The sequence below is a fragment of the Xiphias gladius genome, chromosome 18, assembly GCF_016859285.1.
Source record: "Xiphias gladius isolate SHS-SW01 ecotype Sanya breed wild chromosome 18, ASM1685928v1, whole genome shotgun sequence".
Taxonomy (NCBI): domain Eukaryota; kingdom Metazoa; phylum Chordata; class Actinopteri; order Istiophoriformes; family Xiphiidae; genus Xiphias; species Xiphias gladius.
The window spans coordinates 9,758,431-9,772,622 of record NC_053417.1 but is presented as its reverse complement, the minus strand read 5'-3'; the positions used below and the strand labels follow the sequence as shown (position 1 = coordinate 9,772,622).

Below are 14,192 nucleotides of genomic sequence, written 5' to 3'. Positions count from 1 at the left end.
AATGCACACCTCCCCTGTTAAAAGACTATTTAACATGGCAGGTTTGAAAATGTTAAGTTTCTTTTAAACATTCCTCCAAAGTCAGTGTCTGGATTCATTTCTGGGCTAAATCTATAGGCCTTTTGCTGTCACAGAACTCTGCTTTTTTTTTGGTATCTTGAACCCCTGCAGTACTGAATTGAATTATTCCTGACAAGTTGCAGAAGTTTAGAGAGGTTGAGAGTGACATCATCATCTACACCACTCCCCATACTCTCACGACTGGTCTGGCTTCTAGCTGCCAGACTCACTTCTTCGCGGTTCCTTCTTAGTGGATGATTTATAGACGAAAATGTTGTCGAGCAAAAAAGGGGCAGTATTCACCAAATGTCTAAGGTGATAAAATTTCCTGACGAAGATAAACATGAAAATAAATAACTTAATAACTGAAATGTTGTTGAAATTGGTGTTAATTAATTTCGGTTGGTAAACTAATCAAGTTATAAAAATAGTTCCATCACTATCTGTATTTGATATAAACAATAATGTTTAGAGGTGGATGTCTTTGCTTTGAAAGTGGAAGCAGCTACACATTAACACTAAACTTTATCCTAAGTTGTACTCATTGCCCTTAAAGGCTAACTGTGCATTATCCCTTACATGGTTATCCTGAGGTTAGAGACATATTGATTATTTTGTGTGTAACAGAAATATTTTAATCTTCCAGGAATAAGAAAAGAGGCTTTTCATTTTCCTTCCTCATTGTCTCTCTTCACTCTCTCATCTCTCATGGGAACCGGAGACCCACTTGTCTCCCACACCGTTTCAGTTGCTGGAACAACATGGCTTATAACCAGCCCTATTAAAACACAGAGTGAGCAACAGAGAGTTTAGTCCTCCCTCTGGCCTTACTCACAGCTACGCCAAACAACCACAGGCCCAAAACAAAGCCAAGACCCTAATCCCCTTAATGCAGTGCTGACCGGCTACTCCAAGATTATTTGGGAACTCACAAATCTTCTAACGATGCTCAAATGCCACATTCTACACTTTCAGTGAATTTTACATGGAAAGCTCAAAATATTAGGCATTTCAGGTGTCTAGCTGATTTTCACACATGCCCACACGTACGATGAAGAACAACAAAATCCTTGGAAGGTTTTCTACTAACCCTGATATGAAATTCTATGAGTTTTCCATTATTTTTCACAACATTATTTGTCCTGTCCTAGATCACCTGAATTACAGGTAAACAATAGGCATTTTCCATGAAAGACATTTTGACATGTCACAGTAAGAAAGCACAGGTGTAAATAATCACATTACTGATGGCTGATTTCAGTTTAGCTGCTTCGGTTTCAAGTTCCTGACATTGTGCATGCTGGCTCACTGTCACACTGTCATGGCTGACCCAGACACCTGAATATAACAGAGTCAGCATTAATGTTATGAGTAACAACTGTGCCTTTCCTACTGTGAGGTGCAGGTGTTCTACCAGCCTGACTCACTTGATTTTCTGCACCTGCTTGGGCAGCACAAGGTTTAATCTGAGAGAATAACTGAAAATATCTGTGTAGATGTGCAAGGCCTCTGAATTAACTCCTCTGGTGTAGACCAGATACGCATATCCACTAGCTTAGTGTTAAATTAACACTTGTACATAGTTATGAAAACGGTTGACCCAGAGTCACATCAGACACTGTTAAGCAGTTTTCATTTTTCAGTAACATTTTATTTGACATTCAAAAATGCGAGCCAACTGTTCAACAACATTGGGATGTGATTAATTAGCTTTTGCTGTTGTGGCCTTATATAAACATACTGTAGTGTTTGAGAAGCTCTAGTGTGATTAACACTGGAGATTTTGGTGTCCATGTGTCCGGACTTGGCAGGAGCCAGAGGATGAGCACATGTGCGCGCGTGCATGTGTCCCCTTACTTTCATCTTGCACATATAAAAGTGTAAGTGAGTCTAGGAAAAACAATAAATTGCTGAACTTTCTTTGAAGAGCTTCCCCAAGGGTGTGCTGCTCAGGGTGTGTGTGTGTGTGTGTCTGTTAGTGTGTGTGTGTGTGTGTGTGTGTGTGTGTGTGTGTGTGTGTGTGTGTGTGTGTGTGCGTATGTGTGCATATATGTATGTGGGTGGGCGACCACGTCACTGCTAGGAAATACAGTTAAAGGGGTGCATGTTAAGTACAGAAATATAGAGGCAAAGATTAAAGGAAAGGGGAAAGAAGCAAGGACCAAAGATAGAACGAGTAAACATACTGTGGGTCAGACAGAGAGAGAGAGAGGAGACAAGACATCAATAGCTTTCAAAAAACTATAAAAGGGAACATAGAGCTGGGGAGTCCTCCTCTGTTGGAGTATAAACTACTCCACAAAAGATGAATGGTTTGCAGACCGGTATGACACAGGAGTCAATGGTACAAATCCGTGTTTTGAGTAAACTGTGAAAAACTTATTGGCAACCAAGCTGACAAGCTTGTTTACTGACAGTTAGCAAGCAGTTAGCGGGCTTGTCAGCTCTGCGAGCTTCTATTCCCTCTTCAGTAACTCTTTTTTTAGAATGAAATGATGTACAATCCCAAGAAAAAAACATGTCAGGATGACTAAATGGCACAGTATATAGAAAATAGAAAGAATCTTTGGGCACTGTGGTGAATTCCAAGTGCTAGCATGCGTACCTGCTGTTATCTTGCCAGTTCACCAACTAGCTCTCTCAGTAGCCACCATGGATGTATAATTACAGTATTGTATAGTATTACAGTAACCTAAAATGGGACAGGAAGCACAAACATTGCAATGTAACTGTATTCTGCTTAATTCAAGAGATTGCAATACTGTTTAAGACACTTTCAGATGTTGTAAGAAACTGTTTATTGCTTGGTGCCAGGAAGAGCTGATGCACTTATAACAAAACAAAGTGGATATGGCAGAGCAGAACAATGTGACAGGTGGAAAACAAGATGGGGTGAGAGAGAGGGATGAAGTGTGACAAACCGGTATGGAAAAGAAAGCCAGAAATGAGGGAGTCGTTATAGAAAGAGTGTGAGTGTGTGTTGAACAGAAAAACACACAAGAGAGACAGAGGAAATTGTTTGTGATGGAGTGAAATGGAGACAGAAACCTGTGAAAATGAAAAAATAAACCGGAAATTACCTAAAATATAGACAAAAACATTTTTCTTCATTGCAGAGTATAGAGGTCAATACAGTGGTATAAACTCAAGAGCTGGAGGCATTTCATTTGTGTTGCATTTGCAAAAAAATAAAATGAAATCATCTGCTTGTCGTGAAAAGTTTAACAGTAAACTACGTGATGAGATGCATGTGCAGAGTTTTTTGATAGCTTTCTCATTGTTCAAAACTGCCAGCTTGTAGGGTTTGGTATGAAGCCAACTGATACCGAATCTCAGCATTCAATGCAAACCGACCGTGTGTCATCACAAGCCCACCGCAACCTTTCATCTGTAGATACATAGACAAATTACACCCTATCCATCTTCATGCTGGAACACAACAGGAATTCGATGAGAAATATGCTTTTTTTTCTTTCTTTTTTTGTCTTATGAACATATTTCACCTTTTATATTATACACTACTCTGCCTTAAATAAAAAGAAATACTGCCTCTGATACCACCCCTGCTATTTTTCACTTGTGACTGTTGGAATCCAAACTTTTTTGAACATTTTCTTCTGTGCAGCTTTGTATGATTGTATAATTCTTTTTGCTCTCCTCTTATGTAACTGTATTTTTTATGTATCTTTTCTTTGTTCCTGATTTGAATTTTTCAACTTGCTGTTGCACTCTTCCCACAGGCATAATCAGATTACATTTAATCTATCCTAACATTTCATATATCTGCATACCAGCAGAAGTTAAGCTGATTTATGGAAATCATAAGAATTATATAGAATACCTTGACAATTATTTACACTCTCAATGTTAAGGCTGCTGCAAGTGCTGTTACTGATGCGGGAATTGTAATTTACTGTTAGATTATTAATTAAATCATTAAGTCACTGTGAGCATGATCAGGGGAATGAAAATATAAAACTGTTTTTTCTCTGTCTCCTTTTCATATTAACTAACATTAAATGATCACAGCTGGCACCTGGAAACACCTTCTCTTTTAATTTTATGGAAATACAAGTGGTCCTAACATTTTATAGACCGCATTATTCAGCCAAAATTTGCCCTGAGGCAAAAACGGGAAGGGAGCCGTTACAAAGCTTTTATGTTCGTCAAGTATCGTCCTCTGACAGGCCTAACAGCGGCAGCGAGCAGCAGGGAAATTAAAAAGCCCAACCACAGAAACACAAACAGGGAAAGAAACTCATCAAGACACCACCAGTGGAAAAATCGTGACACCATTTGCACAAGCAGTGTGTGTGCTTGTGACTGTCAGTTGTAAACAAAGATTAGGGTTCAAAGCCCTAGTTAGACGTCTATTGGAACACCTGTCAATCATTGCTGATGCCCCTCCCCTCCACCTCTCCACCTTTCACCTACTTCCTGGTTCTAGTCAAAGGGCTTTTCAGGAGCCCATGACCTTTGACCCTATCTCATACTCACACATCAGTACAATAAACATTTCAAATAAAGACAGTGACATATCTGCATATTACATGTAATACACACACAACATGACATTAACATTAGTTTTTACTGCCAACAAGTTCATGTTCATTCCACAAAACAGTAATATCCATGTGAAAACTTACAGATACTGTACATTACACTAATATCTAACCAGCTCCCACAATAAAACAAACACAACAGAAAGAATTACAATTCCCTTTATACAATTTTGAGATTCCCAGTTTAAACAACAAATATCAAGAAAACAACTTTGGAAAGGAGATGAAACATTTAGTGAGTGAGTAACAATAAAAATCAATATCAGGAAGGTTATGCTGATGTTTTGCACACTCAGCATACGTCAGATATCATTTAAATTTACTGTCCTCGGAGTACATATATATGACCAGTCCATATTTGTCCTAATTAGTGCTATTTTTTTTTTTTTTTAATCTAAATCTATCACCTGCATTCACCTGCTTTTGCTACCATGTTTTATCATTCATCTACCAGCTTTGCCAAGTGGCCATCATATCATGTTTGGGACTTTTTGGTCCAACAGCTTCATCTCAAAGCCTCCCCAAATTCATCACACAGTTTCACTATTAAACTACAAAAAGAAATGTTAACTAAGATAGACCAGGATGGCTGGCTGGATTTCTGCTAAAATCATTAATAGAGAAAACAAACTGAAAACTAAATGGACGTTTTTAATCTTTTTTGATTGCCACAGAGTGTAACAATCAACTGAAGTCGCCCAGCCTTTTCAAGACCTCCCAACCACCCTGTCATTTCACACAAAGGTAAAGAACACACTCTGCATTGGTCTTTCCCTTCCACTCAGTGTGAGATTCAATATTAAAACAGTCTTCTTAATTTCCGCTTTTCTGCTAAAAAGACAAGCCACGCAATAAACTGTCTGGCCTACAGTTGGTGAAGGTAGTTGAGTCAATAAATGGCAAAGTGCAGCACATCACATCACAAGTCTAGTGGTATTGACAATCATGGTGAATCGTCTGCAACTTGGTTGATAATCGCTTGAACCGTTTAAGCCATTTTCAAGCAAAAGCGCCCAACATTCACTGGTTCCATCCCCTCAACCGTCAGGATGTTTCTGGCATTTTATAGACCAAATGATTCATTGATAAATTAAGAAAATAATCATCAGTCAATCTATCAATTGATCAAAATCAATAACATAACTGTTATTTGCAGGTCTATGCCGGGTTGTTTTTGAGTATTCACTAACCACATGACTTTCAGCCAGCGGTAGGATATTATCAGAAGTCACTATATCCTCACATATTACCATAATCATCCATAAATCCAACGCCTAATCATACATCTATATAAAACGTTTTGTAATATCTTCGGAGTTTGAGTTTTAGCTTCCAGGCAGCTGTCTGAGTAAACTGTTAAACTGTTCATCTCTTGTCTGTAGTTTTCTGCACCAGCTGCTACTGGCTGGCTGATGAAAAACTATTCTCTATAAAAAAAAAAAAAAAAAAAATGTGTGTTCTTTTTTTTTAAAAATCTATAAGCCTAAAACTCATGCATTCTGGCATAAAGTATAGCATTTTAGAGATGTAGTTCCGTTGAAACCTGCATTTTAAAAACATCCACAACCTTTAATTCCTATTTCGTATTCATACCAAGTGCCACAACCATTTTTTATCTTAAATGCTTATAATAACGCTACAAGCTTCTGGCTAAGCCACATCTACAGAGCCTCAGATTTCATAAATTTGGTTCTGACAAGCCATGTCACACTGTATTGAATCACCAACGTGACTCCTGCAGTGATTGGGTAGATGTGAGTCTGGAGGATCCATCCTCCGGACCACTGACAGCTCTTGTAGTGTGAAACATCAGAGCTTGCGTTACAACAGGAGGTGTGTATCAGAGAATTTCTTAAGTGTAGGATGTATGGTAGAAAAGACGCCGGAGTGTTTCGATTTGTACTCAGCAGTTTTATAATCTGATAACATTCTGTGTGTAACTTTTTTCCTTAAGAAATTTAGATGGTAGCATGTTCAGAAGAAGCTGATCACTCAGAACTATAATTACAGTGTGATACACGAAAACATATTAAGACCAGTAAACCAATTTTTTAGGATCTTCTAAAACCTGCAATAAGCCTACCTCACCCAGTCTGTAGGAGCTGCTAGTTTAGCTAAAAGAATTTCATTAGTCTGGGCTTTAGTGTAAAGATCCTGTGAAAGTCCAAATGCAGCTTCTGGGGCCTTTTCACTGTGATACATGTATGTATACATTATTTGTGGACTTGCTGAATGCTCACATTCTGGGGAAAGGAAATTATTAAATTTGGGTCCACTGCATGCAAATCAGACACAAAATATCGATACACAAATATTGGTAGCAGCCAATACACAACATTTCATGGACTCTTGCGTGTCTCTCTGTACCACGGTGACTGCGTGCATTTTTAGCGTGGTCACTGGCTGGCCTCCAGTGAAAAAGGCTCTTATATAAGCCATGCAAAGCCTCAGCTCTAAAACAGTTACAGCGCAGAGAGATCTGCAGCTATTTTAAGCCTGCAGCCATTCAGCTTTTTACTTCCAAAATACATGATTTGCAGGACAAAATTTATTTGCAGTGGTTATTTGATTAATTAGTGCTTTTGGCAGGAAGAGTAGGAGACATTTTTAGAGCTATGTATTTCCAGGACTCTTTGTTGAAAAGACTACAAGTTTTAAAACACACATTATGAGCAGGTACAACAGGGGCATGAGTAGATTTTTGTTCATGTGGGAGTGTGGGCAACAGTCTGGGAAAGGGCTTCTGTGTGAGTCCAGTAAGACCTCAGTCCTCACTGGCATTGTGGGCAATAATAAGGTCAAATGTTTTTGTTCCACATTAACAAGAGCTGACAGAGCACATAAGGTGCAGAAGTTCAATAGCACCTCCTAACACAAAAACAACATTCCCAAGGATTTTTACTTACACACATAGATATCTACACACAGGTACACAAGCACCCACATGTACAAATTCAGAATAAATCAAGGATGAGTGCATGAGTGGCTGTGTGTTTGATCAGTAATATCTCGACTTCAGATGTTTTGCGCGCCTCCGGTTTCTGTCACATCTCATTCCTTACATGCTCTCACCCTGCACGCAACTACGTGGTTTGTGAGAGTTCAAATGTGACATCTGTGTTCATTTTCATGCTTTGCCACAGACATGTGCGTGGAGAGCTGGAATTAAAACAGCTGGAAGTGCATAGCCAGGGGGGCCTCCAACAGCAGGCTGTGGAAAATATCACAATTAAATCAGTCAGAAGTGCTGGACCCATAAATCATCTAGTTGTGTCGTTTGGTGTCTTTTTGGCAAAGAGACAACAGTGCCAGTTACACTCTTTCACACACCAGAATGCCTGATGAATCAGGGTCTCGGGCTTTTTGCAAATGAACTGTGATGCTGTTCAAGAGGGTTGACAGTATAATCCCAATCAGCCACAAGGAAAACCCGCAAAACACAAAGGTTTGTGAGTATGATGAGACAGATGTTGACATTTGTCGGTCAGCATGTCCTCCTGTTTGGAAAGTTGGGCTTTTCAAAACGAAGTGAGGGCGAAACTACACTCTGTTCTAATGCTCATATTCATCCGTTTCCTTGTGTGCTCCTTAAACGTAGTCAAATCTGCGCCGTATTGTAACTAACTGTGTGAAACTAAGCTATACACACAAAAAGCACCTAAGTTAGCTTTTTCCACTGCAGCTCAGACTGACAAAACATACCATACTCCACAGGAGACTCCTGCAGCCGAATTTGTGATCTCCTGAAGGGTGTTACATTTGTGTTGTGGACTGTGAAGATTTCTATAAACCAGGTCCTAATTTGTGACATGAAGGGTTGCAGTCTATTCTGGGTCAACATTAACCAGGATGTGAAATCTGTCACTTTCTCCGGTTTAAGATAGCGGAATTATTTCATATTTATGTTGTTGATTGTGATGCAGGTGAATATACATTCATGGTGTTGAATGTGTCATTAGTTCTGTTTTGAAAAGCCTTTTATTGTCAGCCACGGCATGTGCGTGACAACTCAACACAGACAGAAAGTTAAGTTTTAACTTGTTTAGTGGTCTGAATAAGTAACTGCCCCTGTTTTTCGTGGTTTTTTATGGGGTCATGACCCAGTAAGAGGCACTGGTGCATCTGTTGCTTGCCACTATGAAGAGATTAACATAATTATAATTTTATTAACGAGCTTGGGTCACTGAATGAGACTTAACCGTACAGATTTACTACAGACTTCTACAGACTGATTCAATTTAACTTCACTTTTTCATTTTTTTTAGTTTTTTTGTGTTGGATTTATGAACTAAACTGATTTCTTAAAAAAAGAGGTCAGACCAGGACTGCAGCCTGACTAACCATAAGCTCCCTCTATGTGAGGATGATGTGTTTTTATATGCATGGACCTAGGCCAAACTTCTACATCTGCATTTAACACGGTTAGGCTACTGAGTGATAGCTTGAAGATCTTTAACAATCCCCATGCGAGGATCAAAATAACGAGGAAAAAAGGTTCAACACAGAAGAGGGTGTAGTGTGGACTTCACTGGGGCGGCATATAGAAGATGGTGAATGCTGATTGGAGAGTTGACGGTCGGCTGCTGAGTGGCATCGAAACCTCCGTAAAAATGAAAGTAAAAACTCGGGTGGATTTGCTCACACTGGTGTCGGTTTCACACTCCCAGTGTGCAGGTAGGGTCACTATGGTATACACCGCCTGCTTCGATTGCAGCTGGACTGCACACACAGGTCTAAGGATTAACATACAGGACTCCTTAAGAAAGTTGAAGTCCTCATGTGACTCAAGCGCTGAAATCAGCCATGTCAATAGGATTACTTCCCCCCCCCAACAGCACAGAACAACAATTTGAAACAGCACCTAAAATGAACCCGACTGCCGCGCTACCGGCTATAGGCTGCTCCACCGAGCTTAGTGGACGCACACAGAGGTACCGATAGAGTGAAACGGACGCTCCCTGCTAGTCTTTCCTCCCCGTTCTCCACTGACCTTGGCGGGCCGGCGGGCTCCCAGTGGCGGCAGAACAGGTGCAGTCCGTCGGCGTTGACGATGTGCTGCAGGTCGGCGTAGGGGACTCCCTGCGGGCTCCGCCGCGGAGCAGCTCCCGGCTCGGGCATGGAGGGGTCTGCAACAGAGACACGGAGCAGCGCTAACAACACATCGCTGCCGTAGAGGTAGCAGCTGAAGCCGGCGACGAGCAGGCAGGTGGCGGCGGTCACCGCGTTCATTGTTCACTGTGGCCGTTGTTCGCGTGTCGCGGTGCGCGTTTTTAGGCAGGCATCGGAGATGACAAGGCTTGTAGGTTAGGGTATGCCGGATCTAATCCTGAGCTGCGCGCTCTCTCTCTCTCTCTCTCTCTCACACACACACACACACACACACACACACACACACACACACACTCACAGAGAGAGAGAGAGAGAGAGAGGCAATGTTGTCAGAGAGTTACGTCACGAGACCATATGCACTGCATTCAACAGTGTCTCTCAACCACGCTCCCTCTCTCTCTTCCTCTCTCAACCACCACGCTCTCCACATGGTCTCTCTCTCTCTCTCTCTCTCTACCTCTGCCTCTCTCTCGTTCAAATGAGCTTCCCTGTCATGACCCCAACCATAATCAAGGCGCCTATGGATGCAGCGTCGCCACAGGTTGTAGCCCCCGATGTTCGTAGAGCTAACTAGCCTATAATAATCCATCCTGTAAGAGAACAACTCACACGATGGTTTGCTCATTACACTACATACACTATGCAGCGTACACTGTAGTATAATTGCAGTATTATAGCCTGAGAGGAAAAATAAAGAGTAGTCTATGATCAAACTAGATATTGTTTAACAATTGAATGGTAACAATAAGAGAAAAAATACAAACCAGTAAGGGGGGGGGTGATTTGAATGAGCTCTGTTATATTTGACCTACTCTTTTTATTTCATGTTAATTTCTTCATTCCAGTATTATTTCTACCTCAGGTTTTTCAAAGGCTTTATCTGGCAGCCGCACGCGCACCCGCGCGCTCGCAAGCCGTTGAATAGACAAAAAAAAGTCTCTCAATCTCGCAAGTACTTTGTGTTTCTCTTCATCTGCCCCCCCCCCAAACCAAACCAAACCAAACCAAACCAGCCAGACCGGGTCCCGCTGGGTACACAGTTTATCTACGTGGTGTTAGTGGCCTGTGCTGCATTACAATGAGGAGGACAGTGGGTCCACTGCCGGCGCACCGCCTGAAGTAAAAAATAGTCCTGGTGTGAAGCTATTTCCTCACGTGGACGCGGGTGTCGCCTTTCAGGTTTGGTGACCTGGCAGCCTGCGAGCTCCTACTTCAATATGTCCCAGGTTGCAGACAGGGACAGTCAGCCAAGCTGTATGGCTGCCAGGTAAAAGCCTCCATTCGCGCTTCTTGCTTGGAACGTCTGCCTGGTGTCGTTACTACTATGAAGTCCCATCTCTAGGATTCAAGTCGGCCAGCAGGTTGTATTCTGACTCTTTTCATCTCTGCTGCAATCAAACATTTCTACCTTCACACACACACACACACACACACACACACACACACACACACACACGGAAAGCCTCCACGGACCTGGACATTAGGGGTGATATTGCTTCCAGGAAAAAAGAGCAAACGATTGCAACGCAAGTGTCTCGAAATTAAGCTGACATCTGAGTCCTGTAAAGAGTCGGTTCATCTGCTCTGGCCGCTGATATCGATGCCGGTGCCTGTAGTTGGGGAATACGCGCTGTAACGTTAGTGTCAAGGTCTGCGGGTTTTTTTCTACGAGAAAAGATGAATGGAGGAAGCCGGAGAGGATGCTGCGTGTGCGAATATCACTGCAAAAAAAAAAAAAACTAGTTATATCGCGTAACACAACGAGCTGGAGGAACATCCTGCTGATGCTGGAGATGAGATAATAGGAGTCAGCACGGTCAGGTCAAAACCGAGTCCCCGCAGACGCACAAGTATCATAAGAATATTATAAGATTTTTATAGAGGTTGAACCAACCTGCGCAGGAGGGTCTGCAGTGAAGTTTCAGCTTCTTCTCGGACTCTCCCCCTATCTCTCTCTCTCTCTCTCTCTCCGACGTTGTGCTCGCGCCACCCGCCAAGAGAAGAATGCAGTCAGAGACGTTTGAGGAGAAACTACATGAGCAGTCACACACAAACCCCCTCTCTCTCTCTTCCTCTTTCTCTGTCTCTCTCACAAACACACTCTCACATGCACATTTCCCCCAGAGGCGGATATACAGCGCCTCTCTCATCCCTTCTGTTTAGCCTCATTTACTGTACAAAAAAAAAAAAAAAAACTTCCTGTGAAGCTACGACCTAATTATTCCTTCCAACTAAATGACATATGCCATGGTCTTCCAAAATAGCTACCGGTTTCTGATCCAGCCATTACAAAAATGATTAATATGACCTGTTTTGTGACCTGCCATGTTTGGTTAGATTTAGGCATTTATCGATTTTTTTTTTTTTTGGCCACTTGGGGGCAGCAGAGCAAGCTGTAAACGCAGCACTGACATTGAATAAAGTACTAGTAACCATATGTAAACAATGCAGGTTTCAAAACGTTCAAAATTAGCTTTGCAATTGTTTTACGATGAGGGAAATACATTCAGTAATTAGTTAAAATTCAATGACACACATAATGGGGATTAACACTGATCGTAAGCAGAACTTTTGTTTGTGTATAAGAAAACTCCGCGAGGCACCTTTAAAGAGGTATTGCACACTTAAGCATGTTTTTTGAGCTGTAAACTAGATGATATGACTGTGCTGTGATGAAACACATCAGTGCTGGTGTTGCTGTGGACATTTATTTCCTAAGTTATAAAAACTGGCATGTCATGGGTTGAAAATGGCTCAACACGCCGTCAGAGAATGTTGACGCCATCTAATCAAAGGTGGTCGGCCAACCTCCCCCTGCACCCCTCCTTGAGTGGGCGTCTGTGAAACTGCGCTAATTTTCAAACATACACTGATCAAGACTCATCATTCACAGGAGTTTACACAATTTTTTGCTAACCCTCTACTTAGTAATTTTCTATTTTGGCCCAGTGGTTCGGACTTGTGCTTTTGATGGCTGTAGAAGCACCACCGGACTGCATTCTTTCCCTTCAGGGCGTTACTGGGGCTGAAACCAACAGCTCAAGTTGATGCGGCTCATGACCACCATGGTCCTCCACCACATTAACGTCCGTTTCAGGGGACTGTGGAGTGGAAAAGACCTCCACCTCCAAAGAGCCCTCTAGCATTGGTGCCTTGCAGTCACTGGAGGTGAAATTACACTTTAAGTTGATGCGGTGAACTTCTTAGGTAATAGTTGTCAGACACGTCCAGCTGACACAGTGACTTTGCCATTTATCTGGATTCGTGTTTCTGGCCACTTGACAAACTTATGTCCAATATTTATGTTCCCTTGATTTCTGTTTTTTCTCTCCGCCAGCTCCTAAGAAAAGTTACTCTTTCGCTGCTGAATGCTCCGCTACGTTCACAAGCTAGTCATTAACCTTGTCTGTCTGCCATTTGGTGAAGGGTGGGTGTACAGCGGGTTTAACAGGGCTACCTTCATATACCCAAAAGTCCTCCAGCCCGAACGACCACATAGGTCATTTGTTTCTACCCTAGGATACTGAAAATCTTTTTTTGCTGACCTCTAGTGGTTTTCACTTCTCTTCTTGCTGCAGTCATGTACAAGTTTACTGCAAGATGTGGTGAGTACACAGTAACATCACTTTTGGGAGTGGTGACAGGTGCAACACTCTTGAGTTTTTGAGCAAACATTTATCTGGTGATTATAGTCTCTGAGAGAAATATGACTTTGTACTAAAGTACATAAATTGAATTTTAATGAAAGCTATTACTGGAAAATCGAACAGTGTTGTTATGACTAAATGTGATTCAGAGTGTTCTTGTTCCAATTGACTCATTATACCTTGTTTTTAGTTAACGGGGTTGTTTTGGTTGCAAATCTTTGTTGTGGAGCACTGGAATTAATAATTTCCCAATTCTCTAAATGCTTACAGTCAGGCGCTCACAAAATTAGGGACATTTTCTGTTTCCTAAAAATGAGATAAACATAGAAATCCATTTTTGAATCATGTTTTTGTTCATATGTGTGACTTAGAACTGGAAAAATGTGTCGGCAGGTTTTTGTTTATCCATGAACTTTGTTCCGAGTGTCTGAATTATTGTAAACTTTAAGACCGAATCTCTTTAACTGAAACAGTTACCTGTTGTTTATAGAAAAGAAGTTTCTGATTAATGGACTGATGGTAACAGCTAAATGTGACTTTAAGCTTTATTAAATTAATGGAAAGGCATGCTTAGATTTTGTAATATAGGAGAATGTGTTAGTAAAACACCTGTCAGGTTTTTCAACATGTACAGTAGATTGTGTAAAAGAAAAGTTCATAATAATGGATTCTATGCAACTCAGGATTAAAACAGGTCAACAAAAGGACACATGTTGCAGTGTTATTATATATATATATTGTGGGAACTTCATGATGTTAAATTATCTGTGCTTGAATAACTATAATGAGCATCTTCCACATCTGGCAGAAGAAC

The 14,192-nt window shown here is 41.3% G+C and overlaps 1 protein-coding gene across 2 annotated transcripts in view; it reads right to left on the bottom strand.

Annotated features, from left to right (window-relative positions):
• Positions 1-11,671, bottom strand: part of mgll (monoglyceride lipase) — a 40,733-nt gene extending 29,062 nt beyond the window's left edge. Inside the window, exons 1-2 of one of the 2 annotated variants that reach the window (XM_040153260.1) lie at positions 11,626-11,671; positions 9,613-9,748 (exon numbers count right to left, since the gene is read on the bottom strand). In XM_040153260.1, coding sequence (XP_040009194.1) covers positions 9,613-9,740 — 128 coding nt within the window. In that variant the 5' untranslated portion in view covers positions 9,741-9,748; positions 11,626-11,671. Of the gene's footprint in view, positions 1-9,612; positions 9,871-11,625 lie in introns of those variants that run through there. The other variant, XM_040153259.1, reaches the window with a different exon arrangement.
• Positions 11,672-14,192: the final 2,521 nt, after the last annotated feature.